The sequence below is a fragment of the Salmo salar genome, chromosome 13, assembly GCF_965601325.2.
Source record: "Salmo salar chromosome 13, fSalSal1, whole genome shotgun sequence".
NCBI classification, from domain to species: domain Eukaryota; kingdom Metazoa; phylum Chordata; class Actinopteri; order Salmoniformes; family Salmonidae; genus Salmo; species Salmo salar.
This window is the reverse complement of record NC_138303.1, coordinates 11414723-11436814: the sequence shown is the minus strand read 5'-3', so window position 1 is coordinate 11436814 and position 22092 is coordinate 11414723. Positions and strand designations below refer to the sequence as shown.

At 43.6% G+C, this 22092-nt stretch overlaps 1 protein-coding gene and 1 pseudogene across 3 annotated transcripts; one reads left to right on the top strand and one right to left on the bottom strand.

Annotated features, from left to right (window-relative positions):
* The first annotated feature begins 1785 nt into the window (after nt 1-1785).
* On the top strand, nt 1786-3531 carry LOC106597996 (aerolysin-like protein; annotated as a pseudogene). Its single transcript, XR_014379928.1, has 2 exons — nt 1786-2615; nt 2943-3531. The product of XR_014379928.1 is annotated as an aerolysin-like protein (transcript).
* Nucleotides 3532-14437: 10906 nt separating this feature from the next.
* LOC106566390 (aerolysin-like protein) lies at nt 14438-21807 on the bottom strand. Of its 2 annotated transcripts, XM_045692889.2 has the most exons (4): nt 21671-21807; nt 17595-17625; nt 15480-16001; nt 14438-15187 (listed from the first exon to the last, which is right to left on the bottom strand). In XM_045692889.2, exons 3-4 carry the CDS (start codon nt 15960-15962, stop codon nt 14738-14740), a joined length of 933 nt encoding a protein of 310 aa, XP_045548845.1. In that variant the 5' UTR covers nt 15963-16001; nt 17595-17625; nt 21671-21807; the 3' UTR covers nt 14438-14737. The 2 variants fall into 2 exon arrangements, with proteins under 2 accessions (XP_045548845.1, XP_045548844.1); XM_045692888.2 differs by lacking the exons at nt 17595-17625; nt 21671-21807 and having other exon boundaries at nt 15480-17281.
* Nucleotides 21808-22092: the final 285 nt, after the last annotated feature.

Below are 22092 nucleotides of genomic sequence, written 5' to 3'. Positions count from 1 at the left end.
GGCCAGTCCATAGCATCAATGCCTTCCTCTTGCAGGAACTGCTGACACACTCCAGCCACATGAGGTCTAGCATTGTCTTGCATTAGGAGGAACCCAGGGCCAACCGCACCAGCATATGGTCTCACAAGGGGTCTGAGGATCTCATCTCGGTACCTAATGGCAGTCAGGCTACCTCTGGCGAGCACATGGAGGGCTGTGCGGCCCCCCAAAGAAATGCCACCCCACACCATGACTGACCCACCGCCAAACCGGTCATGCTGGAGGATGTTGCAGGCAGCAGAACGTTCTCCACGGCGTCTCCAGACTCTGTCATGTCTGTCACATGTGCTCAGTGTGAACCTGCTTTCATCTGTGAAGAGCACAGGGCGCCAGTGGCGAATTTGCCAATCTTGGTGTTCTCTGGCAAATGCCAAACGTCCTGCACGGTGTTGGGCTGTAAGCACAACCCCCACCTGTGGACGTCAGGCCCTCATACCACCCTCATGGAGTCTGTTTCTGACCGTTTGAGCAGACACATGCACATTTGTGGCCTGCTGGAGGTCATTTTGCAGGGCTCTGGCAGTGCTCCTCCTGCTCCTCCTTGCACAAAGGCGGAGGTAGCGGTCCTGCTGCTGGGTTGTTGCCTTCCTACGGCCTCCTCCACGTCTCCTGATGTACTGGCCTGTCTTCTGGTAGCGCCTCCATGCTCTGGAGACTACGCTGACAGACACAGCAAACCTTCTTGCCACAGCTCGCATTGATGTGCCATCCTGGATGAGCTGCACTACCTGAGCCACTTGTGTGGGTTGTAGACTCCGTCTCATGCTACCACTAGAGTGAAAGCACCTCCAGCATTCAAAAGTGACCAAAACATCAGCCAGGAAGCATAGGAACTGAGAAGTGGTCTGTGGTCACCACCTGCTGAACCACTCCTTTATTGGGGGTGTCTTGCTTATTGCCTGTAATTTCCACCTGTTGTCTATTCCATTTGCACAACAGCATGTGAAATTTATTGTCAATCAGTGTTGCTTCCTAAGTGGACAGTTTGATTTCACAGAAGTGTGATTGACTTGGAGTTACATTGTGTTGTTTAAGTGTTCCCTTTATTTTTTTGAGCAGTATATATCACTGGGATTAATTTGACTCCGATATGCAGATGTTTATGACAGTATGATGTTTCGTTGTTCCTATATAGTAGATTGAGTCTAGTGCTTAATACCAAGCTTTCCTTTTCATCTTGATTTGACTAACACAGCTAGTACTTCATCTTGAAATGACAGATTCTAAATTATTAAACTGCAGGTAAAGGTGAACTGCACTGCAGCTCTAACATGTCTAGTGTCTAAAGCGTTTATGGGTGTCTGTCTACACTTTCTACCAGGCATTCTGGAGAAGAGCAGGCGCAACCTTGTGATCATAGATATTCATATTTAGGGTCTTAAAGTACATAGTTCAAGAATAGGGCAATACAATTTATGACTACACTACCAATGATGCAGCTGTTGCATTGCTTGCATACTACAGTATCTTCACATGCAGGTAAAATAAAATACTTTAGCATTCTTAAACCATTTAAAATTGAAGTAAAGTTTGTATCTACATTCAATAATCAAGTTTGAATTATTCAGTCATGTTTTAGGTGTTACTTGACTAAATCTGATGTTTGTTTTAATTGGACAGATACTTTAAAAGGTTGACAGACCCTGTTCTATATTAGACAGTGTCATAATATATTAATGCATACCTGTGAATACTGCAGCCTGTGTTAATGAATATTGTTATATATTAATTAATAATATATTACATTTCAAAGTGGCAACTTTGTTTGGAAAGGTGAGTTCCAGCACCATAACCATCGTCATATTCTGAAGTGGAATCTGTAACATTCATGATTCTTCGTAGTTATAGCAACATCAGAATTAATTTTAGAAGTGCATAGAGACTTGCTCACCAACACAACAATATGTTTACATACATCATTACACAAGTCAGCAAGTTGATCAGGAAGAAACAGCAGGAGGTAGAATGGGGAGGTGCTGAGAGTAGGCGAGGAACTCCAAGGCTTTGAATGTCTGAATCAGAGCTCCTTTGAGTTGGTTGCTTCTTAAATTGATCTGTACAAATTGGTATTTGAGGTTACGTGACGCACACACATGGCAACCACACTGCAGTTGATCGGTGGTGGAGGAGGCAGTTCATTTGAATTCCACGGCATGAAAAACGGTGCCACCCTCAAGAAGATCGGAGTGGCGGTGGAAGGCTGGCAGGTCAAAGCTGTGTGGACGGAGCTTACCGACGGGCGTGTTGCGACGTTTGGAGACGCGAACACTTTCAATTAGTTTGAGTTGTACCTTGGCGAGCGCATCACCAAGCTGTCTCTGTGGGGTAACCGCGCCGGCACACGTCTGGGTGCCATCAAGTTCACGACGAGTCAGAACCGGCAGTTCTTTGAAAAAATGACCAGCTGGGGACTGAAGACTGAGTACACCATCGATGTGGGGTCCGGAATCTGCCTGGGGCTGCAGGGCAGGTCTGGCTGGGACCTCGACAGCATGGGCTTCCTCTTCATCAACACCATCAAGTCGTCCGTGCTGACCGACATGGAGTATCCCACCCTGTCCCTCTTCAAACACCAGGTGAGCTCTTCTATAGATGTGTGTAGACGACTCAGGAAAACTCTACCGATGCTCTAACATTAACAGGGCTGTCCACTTTAAAACATATAATCCAATATGGGGGTTGACATTCATCAGGCATCTGTTTAATTGGCCTTGGTCAGTAAAATAGCCCCCACACCCTTTTTTCTTTTTAAACCTTTACACATATGCACCAGGTCAAGATAGCACACACACCTGTTATTATTATTGGCTTTCTAAAAATCTATTTATCAGTTCCTCACTGATTAGTTCTTAAATTGTCTTTGTCTTGTTTGAACAACTTGTATCTTTGTGTGATGATTTTAGGTGACCCCAGAATATGTGAAATCTGTGTCTCACCACAACGACACCTTGGTTCAAGAAAAGTCCATTACATACAGCAAGACCCTGACCAAGACTTCCTCCTGGTCCGTCAGCAACAAGATAGAATCCACCTTGAATGTGTCGGTCAAAGCGGGGATCCCGGATCTGGTTGAGGCGTCATCAGTGTTCAGCTTGACTGTGGGAGTGGAGCAATCCACCAGCCTGCACAAGACAGAGACCATAACAGAATCGGATACCATCAACGTGAAGATCCCGCCAGGGAAGACCATGGATGTTGAGATCACAGTGGGGAAAGCAAATATCGACCTTGACTACAGGGCCACAGTGAAAGTCACCTGCATGAATGGCAGTCAGCTGGTCTTCCCATCCAACGGCATCTACACTGGTGTGACTTACACTTCAGCGAGGGTATCCACAAAGGAGAGATGAGACAAGTGTGACTTCATGAATAATAAGCACAGTAACAGAATGTGACACCATTACTGATTATTTGTGTGGCTTCTCTGTTATTATGATCATCTTTGACTGATTCTAATTGAACCCAGTTGACCCAGTTTTTTTATTTGTCTCAGCAGAGGGTATAACAACAAGTGGGTCATTCCTACAATACGGTGCCTTTTGTGTCCAATGACATGTTTATAACACATTTTGTGTGAATTATTGAACAACATTAATTTAAAAATGTTTTGTTACATGTTTAGTCCCCCATTTACCATAAACATAATGTTACGTAACGATAATTAATTTTATAAAGAATTTGTCTTGTGTGTTTGCCATATCTCCAGTTAAATTCCCATTGGATATACTATTCATAAAATGTACAAATATTGTAATTATCATTACATTGAGTTCTCTTTCTAACAAATTGTTTATTATGATTAACACATGCAGTCACTGAAACACGCGCACATTCACGCTACACATCACATCTGTTAACAGAGTTGTATTGTGATTGCTAAATACTGCACAATTTAAACACTTGCCCCAATCCCCCTAACCCAAAAGACGTGTAAATATTGGACTATACATTGTGTAGAATACAAGCAGCATCTCAGTTGCATATCAGTTACAACTAACAGCATTTTTGTTGTAATTCTAGTCACTATGGGGCAGCAGGTAGCCTAGTGGTTACAGAGTTGGGCCATTAACCGATAGGTTGCTAGATCAAATCCCTGAGATGACAAGGTATAAATCTGTTCTGCCCCTGAACAAGGCACTTAACCCACTGTTCCTAGGCTTGTCATAGCTGTTGAAGAGTGGGAAAACATTCCACAGGTCACAATCAACAGCCTGATCAACTCTATGTGAAGGAGATGCGTCGCACTACATGAGGCAAATGGTGGTCATATCAGATACTGACTGGTTTTCTGATCCACTCCCCTACCTTTTTTATTATGTGTCTTTGACCAACAGATGCATATCTGTATTCCCAGTCAAGTGAAATCTACAGATTTGCCTTTTCCCACATGTGTTATGTTGCAGCTGTAATGAATTCTCAGGGAGAAAAAGGTGTAGATTAGAGCGTGGCAGGTGTTTATTTCGCCTTCGCAGAAGGCAGGAATCGTGGTCGCAGGCAATGGTCATACACAGGTAGGCAAACAGGCAGGTGAATCAAAACTAGGATTGAAGGCTATAACAGGTTCTGACAAATGAGCTAGGAAAAGGCTTAGTAGAGTCAAAACGAACAATACCTCACAAAGGCACAAACAGAATGAACTTAACTAAATAAGGAGCTTATGAGACCAGGTGAGTAACGAACACAGGTGAAATCAATGAACAAAAAGGAAAGACAGGGTTACGTTCAAGAATACAAAGAAACAGGGCTACGTTCAAGAACACAATGTTGACTAAGAAAATAAATACAGAACTTTACAGCAGCCTTGTTCTAAAATGTATTCAATAATTATTTTCCCTCATCAAGAGGGCTATGGCTTACGAAACTTGGCATCGGAGTAGTAGGGATAGGCTGGCGGAGAACAATACCCCATAATACTCCACAATACCCCATAATGACAAAGCGAAAAAAGGTTTTTTGAAATGTTTGCAAATTTTAATAAAAATTATTATTAAAAATAAAAAACAGAAATAGCTAATTTATGTAAGTATTCAGACCCTTTGCTGTGTCGAAATTGAGCTCAGTTGCATCCTGTTTCCATCGATCATCCTTGACATGTTTCTACAACTTGGAGTCACCATGTGGGAAATTCAATTGATTGGACATGATGTGGAAAGGCATACACCTGTGTATACAAGGTCCCAGAGTTGACAATGCATGTCAGAGCAAAAACCAAGTCATGAGGTCAAAGGAATTGTCCGTAGACCCCCGAGACAGGATTGTGTCCAGGCACAGATCTGGAGAAGGGTACCAAAATATTTCTGCAACATTGAATGTCCCCAAGAACACAGTGGCCTCTTAAATGGAAGAAGTTTGGAACCCCCAAGACTCTACCAAGAGCTGGAAGCCAGGCCAAATTGAGCAATCAGGAGAGAAGGGCCTTGGTCAGAGAGGTGACAAGATTCTCTGGTCTGATGAAACCAAGATTGAACTCTTTGGCCTGAATGCCAAGCGTCACGTCTGGATAAAACCTGGCACCATCCCTACGGTGAAGCATGGTGGTGACAGCATCATTCTGTGGGAATATTTTTCAGCGGCAAGGACTAGGAGACTAGTCAGGATCGAGGGAAAGATGAACAGAGCAAAGTACAGAGAGATCCTTGATGAAAACCTGCTTGAGGATGCTCAGGACCTCAGACTGGGGCAAAGGTTCACATTCCAACAGTACAACAACCCTAAGCACACAGCCAAGACAAAGCTGGAGTGGCTTTTGGACAAGGCTCTGAATGTCCTTGAGTGGCCCAGTCAGAGCCTGGTCTTGAATTCGATTGAACATCTCTGGAGAGACCTGAAAATAGCTGTGTAGCGACTCTCCACATCCAACCTGACAGAGCTTGAGAAGAATGGGAGAAAATCCCCAAATGCTTGAGTGCCAGGCATGTAGCAAGAAGATTCGAGGCTGTAATCGCTGCCAAAGGTGCTTCAACATAGTTCTGAGTAAAGGGTCTGGATACTTATGTAAATGTGATATTCAGTTTTTTATAACATTTGCCAAAATTTCTCAAAAAACGTTTTTGCTTTGTCATTATGTGGTTTGTTTGTAAAAACATTAATTATTTAATCCATTTTAGAATAAGGTTGTAACGTAACGTAAAAAAGTCAAGGTGTCTGAATACTTTCCGAATGCACTGTATATTATCTATTGCGGGTGTGAAAAGTAACACATACACTGAGTGCACATAACATCAAGATCACCTGCTCTTTCCGTGACATAGAGTTATCAGGTGAATCCAGGTGAAAGCTATGGTCCCTTATTGATGTCACTTGTTAAATCCACTTCAATCACTGTAGATGAAGGGGAGACAGGCTAAAGAAGGATTTTTAAGCCTTGAGACAATTAAGACATGGATTTTGTATGTGTGCCATTCAGAGGGTGAATGGGCAAGACAAAAGATTTAAGTGGTATGGTAGTAGGTGCCAGGCGCACCGGTATGTGTCAAGAATTGCAACACATCTGGGTTTTTCATGCTCAACAGTTTCCCGTGTGTGTCAAGAATGGTCCACCATCCAAATGACATTGAGCCATCTTGACACAACTGTGGGAAGCATTGGAGTCAACATTAGCCAGCAACCCTATGGAACGCTTTTGAAACCTTGTAGACACCTTATGTTCTCATTTACAACTGCGACCTGGCCAAGATAAAGCAAAGCAGTGCGACAAAAACAACAACATGGGATAACATGGGATGGGATAAACACATGTACAGTAAATAACACAATAGAAAAATCAATGTACAGTGTGTGCAAACGTAGTAAGGTTAGGGAGGTAAGGCAATAAATAGGCCATAGTGGCAAACATTTGGAAATTAAACGCTGGAGTTAAAGATGTGCAGATGATGATGTGCAAGTAGAGATACTGGGGTGCAAAAGAGCAACAAAAAAAATAACAGTATGGGGATGAGGTAGTTGGGTGTGCTATTTACAGATGGGCTGTGTACAGGTACGGTGATCGGTAAACTGCTCTTACAGCTGATGCTTAACCTGTTATGGCTAGGGGGCAGTATTTTCACGCCTGGATAAAAAACGTACCCGATTTAATCTGGTTACCACTCCTACCCAGTAAGTAGAATATGCATATACTTATTACATATGGATAGAAAACACCCTAAAGTTTCTAAAACTGTTTGAATGGTGTCTGTGAGTATAACAGAACTCATTTGGCAGGCAAAAACCTGACAAGGTTTCAGGCAGGAAGTGGCCTGTCTGACAAGGTGTCGTTCTTCTTGTCTCTGTTTATTGAAGAGTGAGGATCTTAGCTGTCCCGTGACACTTCCTACGGCTGCCATAGGGTCTCAGAAGGCGGTAAAAAGCTGAATCGTGGCTTTGCAGGCTCTGGCTGAAAAAAAGTAGCGCGTTTGGGTAGTGGCTGGTTACAGTACTGTGAGACTCAGGATCGTGCCCGCGTCGACCGAAAGCTTTGTTTACTTTCCTCTGTTTACCGAAAAGGAGATTCCCGGTTGGAATATTATCGCTTTTTTACGAGAAAAATTGCATAAAAATGGATTTTAAACAGCGGTTGACATGCTTCGAAGTACGGTAATGGAATATTTAGATTTTCTTTGTCACGAATTGCGCCATGCGCACGACCCTGATTTACCATTTCAGATAGTGTCTGGGACGCACGAACAAAACGCCGCTATTCGGATATAACGATGGATTATTTTGGACCAAACCAACATTTGTTATTGAAGTAGCAGTCCTGGGAGTGCATTCTGACGAAGACAACAAAAGGTAATCAAACTTTTATAATAGTAAACCTGATATTGGTGAGTGCTAAACTTGCCGGGTGTCTAAATAGCGAGCCCGTGATGCCTGGGCTATGTACTTAGAATATTGCAAAATGTGCTTTCACCAAAAAGCTATTTTAAAATCGGACATATCGAGTGCATAGAGGAGGTCTGTATCTATAATTCTTAAAATAATTGTTATGCTTTTTGTGAACGTTTATTGTGAGTAATTTAGTAAAATGTTAGCGAATTCCCCGGAAGTTTGCGGGGGGTATGCTAGTTCTGAACGTCACATGCTAATGTAAAAAGCTGGTTTTTGATATAAATATGAACTTGATTGAACAAAACATGCATGTATTGTATAACATAATGTCCTAGGGTTGTCATCTGATGAAGATCATCAAAGGTGAGTGCTGCATTTAGCTGTGTTCTGGGTTTTGGTGACATTATATGCTGGCTTGAAAAATGGGTGTCTGATTATTTCTGGCTTGGTACTCTGCTGACATAATCTAATGTTTTGCTTTCGTTGTAAAGCCTTTTTGAAATCGGACAGTGTGGTTAGATTAACGAGAGTCTTGTCTTTAAATAGCTGTAAAATAGTAGTATGTTTGAGAAATTGAAGTAATAGGATTTTTATGGTTTTGAAAATCGCGCCACAGGCTGCCAGTGGCTGTTACGTAGGTGGGACGCAAGCGTCCCACCTAGCCCATAGAGGTTAAAAGAACTCTGACACACTGTAATCACACAGCCACAACTCAGAACCCAGCTCAGGAGAAAACAAAGCTAAGTGAATCATACTAAGTGACTTCGCCATATAAAATAATATGTTGTGAGAACTCTGCTTCTTCCAGAGAAGGAGAAAGAGGTTGTGGTAGTGAAGTGGTTGAATAAAAAATGTATTGTTTATAATTATGCTGCACATTGTAGAATAGAAAGCAGCTGCAAATGGGAAAATTGAGTTGGCCACCTTCTCTCTGCCTTGGAAAACGTTTCAGCAAACACATAATTCTAACCTCTAAGAGCTTGGACCGCTAAAAACTGTTCGTTTTGAAATGAAATATCTTTGTCAGCCTTCATTTATCATGGTGAAGTCACTTTTATGCTCATTCTCACTTGTTGAGTTCTGCGAGTGAGTGGCTTCCATGGCTGATTCGATTTAATTTGACTAGCCACCCCCCAGACCGCCATGGTTTGGTGGGCCATTCACCCCGACTTCCCCCCATCTCAATCTCTCCCTCTAGACTCTCTTCCCCCTGTTCTTTCAAAAGCTCTCTGTGTCACCAGACTGTTTAAAACAAACAGCGGCCCTATTTTGGTATCTAATCCATTAGTTTTCTGTTTCTTCTCTCCGGCCCTGGAGCACGCAGAGTATTAGGTGTCCATGGGATCCACAACTACTCTAACCCTCCCCTCCGTGACTGATTTTAGATTTCAAACACTGGATGACATCATATATGGTAGGCAAAGGACAGGCGGGCCGCTTGGGCTGGCCCGGAGGACAGGCGGGCCGCTCGGGCTGGCCCGGAGGACAGGCGGGCCGCTCGGGCTGGCCCGGAGGACAGGCGGGCCGCTCGGGCTGGCCCGGAGGACATGCGTGCCGCTCGGGCTGGCCCGGAGGACAGGCGGGCCGCTCTGGCGGCTCCGGGCAGTCGGGCCGCTCTGGCGGTTCCGGGCAGTCGGGCCGCTCTGGCGGCTCCGGGCAGTCTGGCCGCTCTGGCGGCTCCGGGCAGTCGGGCCGCTCTGGCGGCTCCGGGCAGTTGGGGCGCTCTGGCGGCTCCGGGCAGTCGGGCTGCTCTGGCGGCGCCTGACTGGCGGGCGGCTCTGGCGGCTCCTGACTGGCGGGCGGCTCTGGCGACTCCTGACTGGCGGGCGGCTCTGGCGACTCTTGACTGGCGGACAGCTCTGGCGACTCTTGACTGGCGGACAGCTCTGGCGACTCTTGACTGGCGGACAGCTCTGGCGACTCTTGACTGGCGGACAGCTCTGGCGACTCTTGACTGGCGGACAGCTCTGGCGACTCTTGACTGGCGGACAGCTCTGGCGACTCTTGACTGGCGGACAGCTCTGGCGACTCTTGACTGGCGGACAGCTCTGGCGACTCTTGACTGGCAGAAAGCTCTGGCGACTCTTGACTGGCGGACAGCTCTGGGGACTCTTGACTGGCGGACAGCTCTGGTGACTCTTGACTGGCGAGGCTGACGCACTAGACGCTTGATGCGTGGGGCTGGTACTGGACGTGCCAGCCTGGACGTGCCAGCCTCAGCGTAACATGGCGCCCTCCACCTCATACGCACCTCCTTGTAATCACGGGTAGCTGGCTTACGGCTCTTCCTTGGCCTGACCAAACTACCCGTGTGCCCCCCCCCCAAAAAATATTGGGGGTGCCTCTCCGGCTTCCTCGCCAGCCGTGTTCTAGCATAACGTTCGCGTTGGTTCCTCTGTCCAGCTGCCTCCACTCTCCTGAGTGCCTCCACCTGTTCCCATGGGAGGCGATCCCTTCTGGCCAGGATCTCTTCCCAAGTGTAGACTCCCTTGCCGTCCAGGACGTCCTCCCATGTCCATTCATCCACCCTGTTCTCCTGTGGCTTCCTCCTCTTCCGCTGCTTGGTCCTTTTGTGGTGGGTAGTTCTGACACAATCGTCGTCAAGAATGGACCAAGGCGCAGCAGGTATGTCTATACTCATGTTTTTTAATTTAAAAAAAGGAGTAAAGTATCCACTGGACAAAAACAATAAAGACGACCACAACAGTCTTGCAGGCACATACAACGCAGTGCAAGGACAACTACCCACAATCCCAAAGAAAAACACACCCTTCTATATAGGACTCCCAATCAAAGGCAACTCAACACACCTGCCTTCAATTGGGAGTCCAATCCCCAACACAAACCCTTAACATACAAAAAACCTGCCACATCCTGACCAAAACTGATACAATACCTCCCTCTGCTGGTCAGGACGTGACACAATTATCCTCCCCCCGGGACAATCAACAGGTTGGCGTGAACCACCACACAGTTAAAATATGGCGCTCTCAACCTCACCTCCATGTGCCTGTCATCATCTCCAACCATGAAACATGAAGATCACCACTAATTACAAGGACAAACAAAGTTAGTATTTATTTAGTATTTAGTATTTATTTAAGTATTTATTTAGCTTAACTTTAGTGTTAATTCATAAATATGATCACTTTGTATTTATACTTTTAATCAACAAATGCATGAATGGAAAGAGTAGAGCTGTAAACAAAAGGTTTTGCGCAAAACTAAACTAAATCAATTGGCATGCCTCATACATTTATTTTCCTTTTCACAGGTGAACAACAATGGAAATAGCTGAGAACTTTGCTACAGTTATCAAAGGTCTTCCACTGTAAATAAAATAAAATCAAATATATTTATATAGCCCTTCTTACATCAGCTGATATTTCAAAGTGCTGTACAGAAACCCAGCCTAAAACCCCAAACAGCAAGCAATGCAGGTGTAGAAGCACGGTGGCTAGGAAAAACTCCCTAGAAAGGCCAAAACCTAGGAAGAAACCTAGAGAGGAACCAGGCTATGAGGGGTGGCCAGTCCTCTTCTGGCTGTGCCGAGTGGAGATTATAACAGCACATGGCCAAGATGTTCAAATGTTCATAAATGACCAGCATGGTCAAATAATAATAATCATAGTAGTTGTCGAGGGTGCAACAAGTCAGCAACTCAAGAGTAAGTGTCAGTTGGCTTTTTCATAGCCGATCTTTGAGAGTATCTCTACCGCTCCTGCTGTCTCTAGAGAGATGAAAACAGCAGGTCTGGGACAGGTAGCACGTCCGGTGAACAGGTCAGGGTTCCATAGCCGCAGGCAGAACAGTTGAAACTGGAGCAGCAGCATGGCCAGGTGGACTGGGGACAGCAAGGAGTCATCATGCCAGGTAGTCCTGAGGCATGGTCCTAGGGCTCAGGTCCTCTGAGAGAGAGAAAGAAAGAGAGAAAGAGAGAATTAGAGAGAGCATATTTAAATTCACACAGGACACCGGATAAGACAAGAGAAATACTCCAGATGTAACAGACTGACCCTAGCCCCCCGACTCATAAACTACTGCAGCATAAATACTGGAGGCTGAGACAGGAGGGGTCAGGAGACACTGTGGCCCCATCCGATGAAACCCCCGGACAGGGCCAAACAGGCAGGATATAACCCCACCCACTTTGCCAAATCACAGCCCCCAAACAGTTTTAATCAGTGACTCATTGGACGTTTTTAACGTTAGAGATCAGCTCTGTGACAACGATTTTCAATGAAACATAGATAAAAGGAAAACATGAGTAAAATGTCATTTAAGTGCAGCTACAAGAGGATATAACCTACATACAAATAGGCTACACATAATATGGTCTATGAAAGACCTATGAAGTGTGACACCACCATCTAGTGGTCATCTAGCTACATCCACTAAGTAGAAACACCAAGAGTGAATAATTGATGTAAAACCAAAGTAACGATGCAAAATATTCTAAATGAAAGGGTTCTTTGTTTTAGGTCAGCAGGGAGTCGCCTAATACAGTACTATCATTTGACCTCTCTGAGAAAAAGCACACAGATTAACAATTCTATGCAATAACATTAATGTCCTGCCAAATTATTTCCGTAGGTGAACTGTGAATGTCCGAAAAAATATATTTGATCTGTAACCTGTAGGAAGTATGTGAAATATAGCCCATTACCTTTACCCTCTTATAATGATAATCTATTGTCTCTACTGTCAGGCCGAAGATAGTATTTAGTCTATATTCTTAGCCTGTTAGGGCTAGGGGGCAGTATTTGCACGGCTGGATAAAAAAAATGTACCCGATTTAATCTGGTTACTAATCCTACCCAGTAACTAGAATATGCATATACTTATTATATATGGATAGAAAACACTCTAAAGTTTCTAAAACTGTTTGAATGGTGTCTGTGAGTATAACAGAACTCATTTGGCAGGCAAAACCCTGAGACATTTTCTGACAGGAAGTGGATACCTGATGTGTTGTATTACCTTTAAACCTATGCCATTGAAAAACACAGGGGCTGAGGAATATTTTGGCACTTCCTATTGCTTCCACTAGATGTCACCAGCCTTTACAAAGTGTTTTGAGTCTTCTGGAGGGAGATCTGACCGAACAAGAGCCATGGAACGATGATGGCCCATTAGACACCTGGCGCGCGAGTTCATGTTGGGTACCCTCGTTCCAATACGTTATAAAAGAGAATGCATTCGTCCACCTTGAATATTATTCATGTTCTGGTTAAAAAAGGCCCTAATGATTTATGCTATACAACGTTTGACATGTTTGAACGAACGTAAATATATTTTTTCCCCTCGTTCATGAAGTGAAGTCCGGCGGGCTTAGATCATGTGCTAACAAGACGGAGATTTTTGGACATAAATGATGAGCTTTTTTGAACAAAACTACATTCGTTATGGACCTGTGATACCTGGAAGTGACATCTGATGAAGAGAATCAAAGGTAATGGATTATTTACATAGTATTTTCGATTTTAGATCTCCCCAACATGACGACTAGTCTGTATCGCAACGCGTATTTTTCTGGGCGCAGTGCTCAGATTATTGCAAAGTGTGATTTCCCAGTAAGGTTATTTTTAAATCTGGCAAGTTTATTGCGTTCAAGAGATGTAAATCTATAATTCTTTAAATGACAATATAATATTTTACCAATGTTTTCTAATTTTAATTATTTAATTTTTGGTGCTGACTTGACTGCCGGTTATTGGAGGGAAACGATTTCCTCAACATCAATGCCATAGTAAAACGCTGTTTTTGGATATAAATATGAACTTGATAGAACTAAAAATGCATGCATTGTCTAACATAATGTCCTAGGAGTGTCATCTGATGGAGATTGTAAAAGGTTAGTGCATCATTTTAGCTGGTTTTATGATTTTGGTGACCCTGTCTTTGAAATGACAAAACATTACACACAACTCTTGTAAATGTACTGTCCTAACATACTCTAAATTTATGCTTTCGCCGTAAAACCTTTTTGAAATCGTAAAACGTGGTTAGATTAAGGAGATGTTTATCTTTCAAAGGGTGTAAAATAGTTGTATGTTTGAAAAATTTGAATTTTGACATTTATTTGGATTCAAATTTGCCGCTCTTGAAATGCACCTGCTGTTGATGGAGTGCACCACGGGTGGGACGCCTGCGTCCCACCTAGCCCATAGAGGTTAATAGCTGTCTATTTACCACCACAAACCGATGCTGGCACTAACACGCACCAATGTGCTGTGTAAGGCCATAAGAAAACAGGAAAACGCTCATCCAGAGGCGGCGCTCCTAGTGGCCGGGGACTTCAATGCAGGAAAACTTAAATCCATTTTACCTCATTTCTACCAGCATGTTAAATGTGCAACCAGAGAAGAAAACTATGTGTGTGTTAGTGACTGCATGTGTGCTAACAAACACATTAGATTATTCTTATATTAAATAATAAATGAATTATGATTAACAATTAGTTAGAAAGAGAACAACTCAATGTAATGATAATTACAATAATTTGTGAATTATATGAATAGTATATCCAATGGAAGTTGAATAAACGTAACTGGGGATATGGCGAAAGGTTACTGAAACACAAGACAAATGGTTTATTACAAATGACATTTATTATAGTTACATAACATTGTTTTTTATGGTAAATGGGGTCTAAGCATATAAGAAAACATTTTGTAGTGAATGTTGTTCAATAATTCACACAGAATATGTGTTAACATGTCATTGGACACAAAAGGCACCAGATTGTAGGAATGACCCACCTGCTGTTATACCCTCTGCTGAGACAGAAAGAAAGTGCTGAGTCAACTGGGTTCAGTTAGAATCACTTGAAATTGATCACAGTAAAAAGAAAAGGCACTCAAACAATTAGTTAATACTATCACTGTACTTATTATCTCTCCTTTGTGGATACCCTCGCTGAAGTGTAAGTCACACCAGTGTAGGTGCCGTTGGATGGGAAGACCAGCTGACTGCCATTCATGCAGGTGACTTTCACTTTGGCCTCGTAGTCGAGGTCGATATTTGCTCTCCCCACTGTGATCTCAACATCCAGGGTCTTCCCTGGTGGGATCTTCACGTTGATGGTGTCCGATTCTGTTATGGTCTCTGTCTTCTCCAGGCTGGTGGAATGCTCCACTCCCACGGTCAAGCTGAAACCTGATGTCACCTCGACCAGATCTGGGATCCCCGCTTTAACTGACACATTCAAGGTGGATTCTATCTTGTTGCTGACGGACCAGGAGGACGTTTTGGTCAGTGTCTTGCTGTATGCAATGGATTCTTCTTGAACCAAGGAGGTGTCGTTGTGGTGAGACAGGGATTTCACATATTCTGGGCTCACCTAAAATCAACACACACACACACAGACACACACACAAAGATACAAATTTTTCAGACGTGACAAAGACAATTTAAGAGCTAATCATCAGTGAGGAACTGATCAATTGATTTTTAGAAAGCCAACAATAATAACTAACGTGTCTGTATGTGTGTGTGACTGTCCTAGAAATGAGATGCCTGATGAATGTCGACCCCATATTGGATTATATGTTTTAATGTGGACAGCCCCCTTAATGTTAGAGCATCGGTAGAGTTTTCCTGAGCCGTCTACACACATCTATAAAAGAGCTCACCTGGGGTTTGAAGAGGGACAGGGTGGGATACGTCATGTCGGTCAGCACGGACGACTTGATGGTGTTGATGAAGAGGAAGCCCATGCAGTCGATGTCCGAGCCATACCTGCCCTGCAGCCCCAGGCAGATTCCGGACCCCACATCTATGGTGTACTCAGTCTTCAGTCCCCAGCTGGTCATTTTTTCAAAGAACTGACGGTTCTCACTCGTCGTGAACTTGATGGCACCCAGACGTGTGCCGGCGCCGTTACCCCACAGCGACAGCTTGGTGATGCGCTCGCCGAGTTTGAACTCAAACTCATTGAAAGTGTTTGCATCTCCAAAGGTCGCAACGCGCCCGTCGGTAAGCTCCGCCCGCACAGCTTTGACCTGCGAGCCTCCCACCGCCACTCCGATCTTCTTGAGGGTGGCACAGTTGTTCATGCCGTGGAATTCAAATGAACTGCCTCCTTGACCACCTATTAGTTCCAGTGTGGTTGCCATGTTGAGTGTGTGTGTGTGCGCGTGTGTGCGTCAAGTAACCTATAAAATATAAATTTGTACACATAACTTCAAGCTCCAACTCAAAGAAGATCTGATTCAGACATTCAAAGCACTAAAAGGAAATTAAAGTCAAGATATAAGGATCAAACGATAACCAAGGGATATAATGACTCTTGGTTGGAATTAGAGGTCGAGCAATATATCAGTCTAGGGCAGGGCTCTTCAACCTTGTTCCTGGAGAGCTACCCTCCTGTAGTTTCACACCGGGGCTCTCCAACCCTGATCATGGGAAGCTACCCTCCTGTAGGTTTTCACTACAACCCCAGTGGTAACTAACCTGATTCAGCTTGTCAAACAGTTAATTATTAGAATCAGATGGACTAGATTGGGATTGGAATTAAAAAATACAGGACGGTAGCTCTGGTCTAGGCTGAGTAAATCGCTGCACAATCCTCAGGTTACTGAGAATGACACATTCTTAAACTGCTCCTAACTCCTCCTTGTCCTCCACCCTCCTCTGATCTTTCCATCTTTATTCGCCTGGAATCTATCACACCCATTCCTTCCTCCTCAGCTAGAGACGTCAGAGTCACCATGGAGTCCCTCTCCTTCACCCAGCACATCCCCACTCTACCTCCTGCTGTTCCTTCCTGATCAACACCATGGAGTCCCTCTCCTTCACCCAGCACATCCCCACTCTACCTCCTGCTGTTTCTTCCTGATCAACACCATGGAGTCCCTCTCCTACTCCCAGCACCTCCCCACTCTACCTCCTGCTGTTTCTTCCTGATCAACACCATGGAGTCCCTCTCCTTCACCCAGCACCTCCCCACTCTACCTCCTGCTGTTTCTTCCTGATCAACACCATGGAGTCCCTCTCCTACTCCCAGCACCTCCCCACTCTACCTCCTGCTGTTTCTTCCTGATCAACACCATGGAGTCCCTCTCCTTCACCCAGCACCTCCCCACTCTACCTCCTGCTGTTTCTTCCTGATCAACACCATGGAGTCCCTCTCCTTCACCCAGCACCTCCCCACTCTACCTCCTGCTGTTTCTTCCTGATCAACACCATGGAGTCCCTCTCCTTCACCCAGCACATCCCCACTCTACCTCCTGCTGTTTCTTCCTGATCAACACCATGGAGTCCCTCTCCTTCACCCAGCACATCCCCACTCTACCTCCTGCTGTTTCTTCCTGATCAACACCATGGAGTCCCTCTCCTACTCCCAGCACCTCCCCACTCTACCTCCTGCTGTTTCTTCCTGATCAACACCATGGAGTCCCTCTCCTACTCCCAGCACCTCCCTACTCTACCTGCTGCTGTTTCTTCCTGATCAACACCATGGAGTCCTTCTCCTACTCCCAGCACCTCCCTACTCTACCTCCTGCTGTTTCGTCCTGATCAACATGGTGACTTATATGTAATAAACATATTGTTGTGTAAGTGATCACGTCTCTATGCACATTTGAAATTAATTCTGATGTTGATATAATTACAAATTATCATGAATAATGATGAGTACAAATGTTACAGATGCTACCTCAGAATATGATTACCTGCCCTGTAATGATGAGTATAAATGTTACAGATACCATGTCGGAATATGAGGTGTTTATGGTGCTGAAACTTACCTCTCCAAACAAAGTTGCTGCTTTTAAAAATCTGAATGAGTAAAGATTTAATTGAATTAATATGTAACAATATTCTTTAAGACAGGCTGCACAATTCACAGGTATTCACTAATATACACTGCTCAAAAAAATTAAGGGAACACTTAAACAACACAATGTAACTCCAAGTCAATCACACTTCTGTGAAATCAAACTGTCCACTTAGGAAGCAACACTGATTGACAATAAATGTCACATGCTGTTGTGCAAATGGAATAGACAACAGGTGGAAATTATAGGCAATTAGCAAGACACCCCCAATAAAGGAGTGGTTCTGCAGGTGGGGACCACAGACCACTTCTCGGTTCCTATGCTTCCTGGCTGATGTTTTGGTCACTTTTGAATGCTGGCGGTGCTTTCACTCTAGTGGTAGCATGAGACGGAGTCTACAACCCAAGCTCATCCAGGATGGCACATCAATGCGAGCTGTTGCAAGAAGGTTTGCTGTGTCTGTCAGCATAGTGTCCAGAGCATGGAGGCGCTACCAGGAGACAGGCCAGTACATCAGGAGACGTGGAGGAGGACGTAGGAGGGCAACAACCCAGCAGCAGGACCGCTACCTCCGCCTTTGTGCAACGAGGAGCAGGAGAAGCACTGCCAGAGCCCTGCAAAATGACCTCCAGCAGGCCACAAATGTGCATGTGTCTGCTCAAACGGTCAGAAACAGACTCCATGAGGGTGGTAAGAGGGCCCGACATCCACAGGTGGGGGGTTGTGCTTACAGCCCAACACCGTGCAGGACGTTTGGCATTTGCCAGAGAATACCAAGATTGGCAAATTCGCCACTGGCGCCCTGTGCTCTTCACAGATGAAAGCAGGTTCACACTGAGCATGTGACAGACGTGACAGAGTCTGGAGACGTCGTGGAGAACGTTCTGCTGCCTGCAACATCCTCCAGCATGACCGGTTTGGCGGTGGGTCAGTCATGGTGTGGGGTGGCATTTCTTTGGGGGGCCGCACAGCCCTCCATGTGCTCACCAGAGGTACCTGACTGCCATTAGGTACCGAGATGAGATCCTCAGACCCCTTGTGAGACCATATGCTGGTGCGGTTGGCCCTGGGTTCCTCCTAATGCAAGACAATGCTAGACCTCATGTGGCTGGAGTGTGTCAGCAGTTCCTGCAACAGGAAGGCATTGATGCTATGGACTGGCCCGCCCGTTCCCCAGACCTGAATCCAATTGAGCACATCTGGGACATCATGTCTCGCTCCATCCACCAATGCCACGTTGCACCACAGACTGTCCAGGAGTTGGCGGATGCTTTAGTCCAGGTCTGGGAGGAGATCCCTCAGGAGACCATCCGCCACCTCATCAGGAGCATGCCCAGGCGTTGTAGGGAGGTCATACAGCCACGTGGCGGCCACACACACTACTGAGCCTCATTTTGAATTGTTTTAAGGACATTGCATCAAAGTTGGATCAGCCTGTAGTGTGGTTTTCCACTTTAATTTTGAGTGTGACTCCAAATCCAGACCTCCATGGGTTGATAAATTGGATTTCCATTGATTATTTTTGTGTGATTTTGTTGTCAGCACATTCAACTATGTAAAGAAAAAAGTATTTAATAAGATTATTTCTTTCATTCAGATCTAGGATGTGTTGTTTAAGTGTTCCCTTTATTTTTTTGAGCAGTATATTATGATATAGAACAAACATCTTTAAAACAGGCTGCAGTATTCACAGGTATGCATTACTATGTTTTGACACTGTCTAATATAGAACAGGGTCTATCAACATTTTAAAGTATACAGTATGTCCAATTAAATGTAACATTCATATTTAGTCAAGTAATTCCTAAAACATGACTGTTAATAATTAAAACTTCATTTCTGAATGTAAATCGAAACTTTACCTCGATTTCAAATGGTTTCAGAAAGGTGAAGTATTTTATTTTACCGGAATTTAACTTTTTAAAATCTGTAATTTCAATACTAGTTATGTTAGTCAAATCAAGATGAAAAGGAACGTTTGGCATTAAGCACTACACTCAACAGTCTAATTTATAGGAACAACTAAACATCATACTTTCATACCACATTTGCATATCTGCGTCAAATGAATCCCTGTGATAATATAGTATAAATACAACATGAACATGCAACAATAAATATGAATTGCTAGAGAAATCTGTGTTTATTCACTGACCTGAACACATTACACAGGATCAGAAGAGCAGGCCAACGTCCACCATGTGAAAAGAAAAACAATAGCAGGCCAAAGTGAACAATGTGAATACAAAACATTATGTCATATATACTGATGAACTACAAATGATGACCAATAAGTCAACTGTTTCATCATTTAGGATCCATTTGTTCCCTGAAATGTGCAGTTAATTAGTAATAAAATCAACCTTAGTTAGCATGATGAGTTATTTAAGATTTTTTTTTTACTAACATACAATGCTTATGCATGCCTCAGTTTCAAAGATGGATGTAGATTCTCTAATTTAAGTAAGCTTTCATGTTATAGCTGCATTAGGTCATATTTATTTTTAACAATTTCGTGAAGTTGTCTTCACACATCGTCAGCTATCAGTATGTAAAATATTCTGAGAGAAGATCCAGCTTCTTTGACTGCCCCTCGCTCTGCAAACACTCTGAAAATTCATTCCAGCCAATCGTGTCCCTTCTGGGGATGTACCTAACTAATGTGCACAAATAATTAGATTTAAACAGATAAAAATACATGATGAATTATATCAATTTCATTATTTGTGATTCATTAACAGTTATGTCTGCAGGCAGAAGGCACAGAAAGCGAATGAGAACGTGTGTGAGAGTTGAGTCCCTCCCCTTCTGTTCAGCTGCGGCAGGGTCTATCGCTGCACACAGAGGAGCAGAAGTTGGAGCCAGATAAATGTTTGTTTCTTGCTAACATTCCTGTTCATTCATTCCATTTATATTATGGATAATAAAGTATGTAAAGTGACTGAACAAAGCCTTTGTTTTGCAGAGATGGCACGATTCACCTACTTTGAAAATTGGCAACCTTCCAGCTAACTTGATGGACTATTGCTAGCAAAGTCTGCTTTCTGCAGACTGACCTACTGCAGCTTTAACGGAGCAAAATTGCTGGCATGAAGAACTTCCTGTCTCAGTTCACCTTTCCCTGCAGTTCAATAATTTGGAATCTGACATTTCAGTACCCAATGCTAGATGTGTCAATCAGTGTATTCAAGATGAAGAGACAGCTTGATGTAAAGCACTACACTCAACTGTCTACTCACCTCACATTAAACATCATACTAACATAATACTTTTAAATTTAAAACAGAACAATAGGAGGCTAAAGTCAACCATGTGAAAACAAGGCAACAGTAAACATGTCGTCCCCCACAAATGATGCAGAACCCCCCTATTTATTTCACGATGGCTTCGGAGGGAAGGGCTGCCGTCTTATTGGCTCTCAACCAACCATGCTATTTTATTTGTTTTTACATTATGTTGCTGCTATTATTTGTTATTCTGATCTCTTACTTTTTAAAACATTTTTGGGGGTATTTTCTTAAAACGGCATTGTTGGTTAAGGGCTCGTAAGTAAGCATTTCACTGTAAGGTCTACAGCTGTTGTATTTGGCGCATCTGACAAATAACATTTGATTTGATTTGGGCCACTTTAGATATTGCGTGTGACTAACAAATTGCAGTTAATTGATATAGCTCCCTCCTTGGGCCAATCAGTGTAATTTTGTAAATGTTGGATCTCTATGGCAAGACGAATCATTCACCTAAGTTTTGTCAAAATCAGCCCAGTGCTCTCAGAGATATCTTGCTTTACTAACATGCAAACAAACATACAAACGGACAGACAGAGACAGATCCGTAATCCCCTCCCCAATTTCATTGTGGGGGACAACAAACCCGTACCATGATTGATTAACTAGACTTTTTAACTGATTTAGCAACTGTTTCAGGATATAGGAAGCATTTGTCTCCTGACATGTTTTTTTTAATTAGTTGGTTAAAATAAAAATGTAGCTCTCAAATATTCCTCATATAGCAAGATGAGTTATTTAGGGACAATGTGTACTTACATACAATGATATGCAGGCCTCAGTGTTAAGGATGACTATTGAAGATCTTGATTGAAGAAAACTGATTGGTTCTGAGATTGCGAGTGAAGTTTAATTGTGTAACACCAAAAGATGCAACAGCGGAATATGTGTCTCTGGAGTGGAGAAGCACTCTCTTATATAGCAGCAAAACTCCCCTCATGCCAATACAATGATGTGTGTCAGTAGTTTTCTACTGAATTGACACAAATCCTTTGACCTTGACGAAGACATTGCTTAATCATGACAAACGTGTATCAACAGTTTTAACCACTCTTGGCACCACCTTCTCTTCTTGCTGCCACATATTTTGGAGGTTTCCAGTCACTTGCCAAAACATGCTCATATGCAACAATACATTTCTCTACACATACTATACACTCTAAGAAGAAAGGTGATATCTA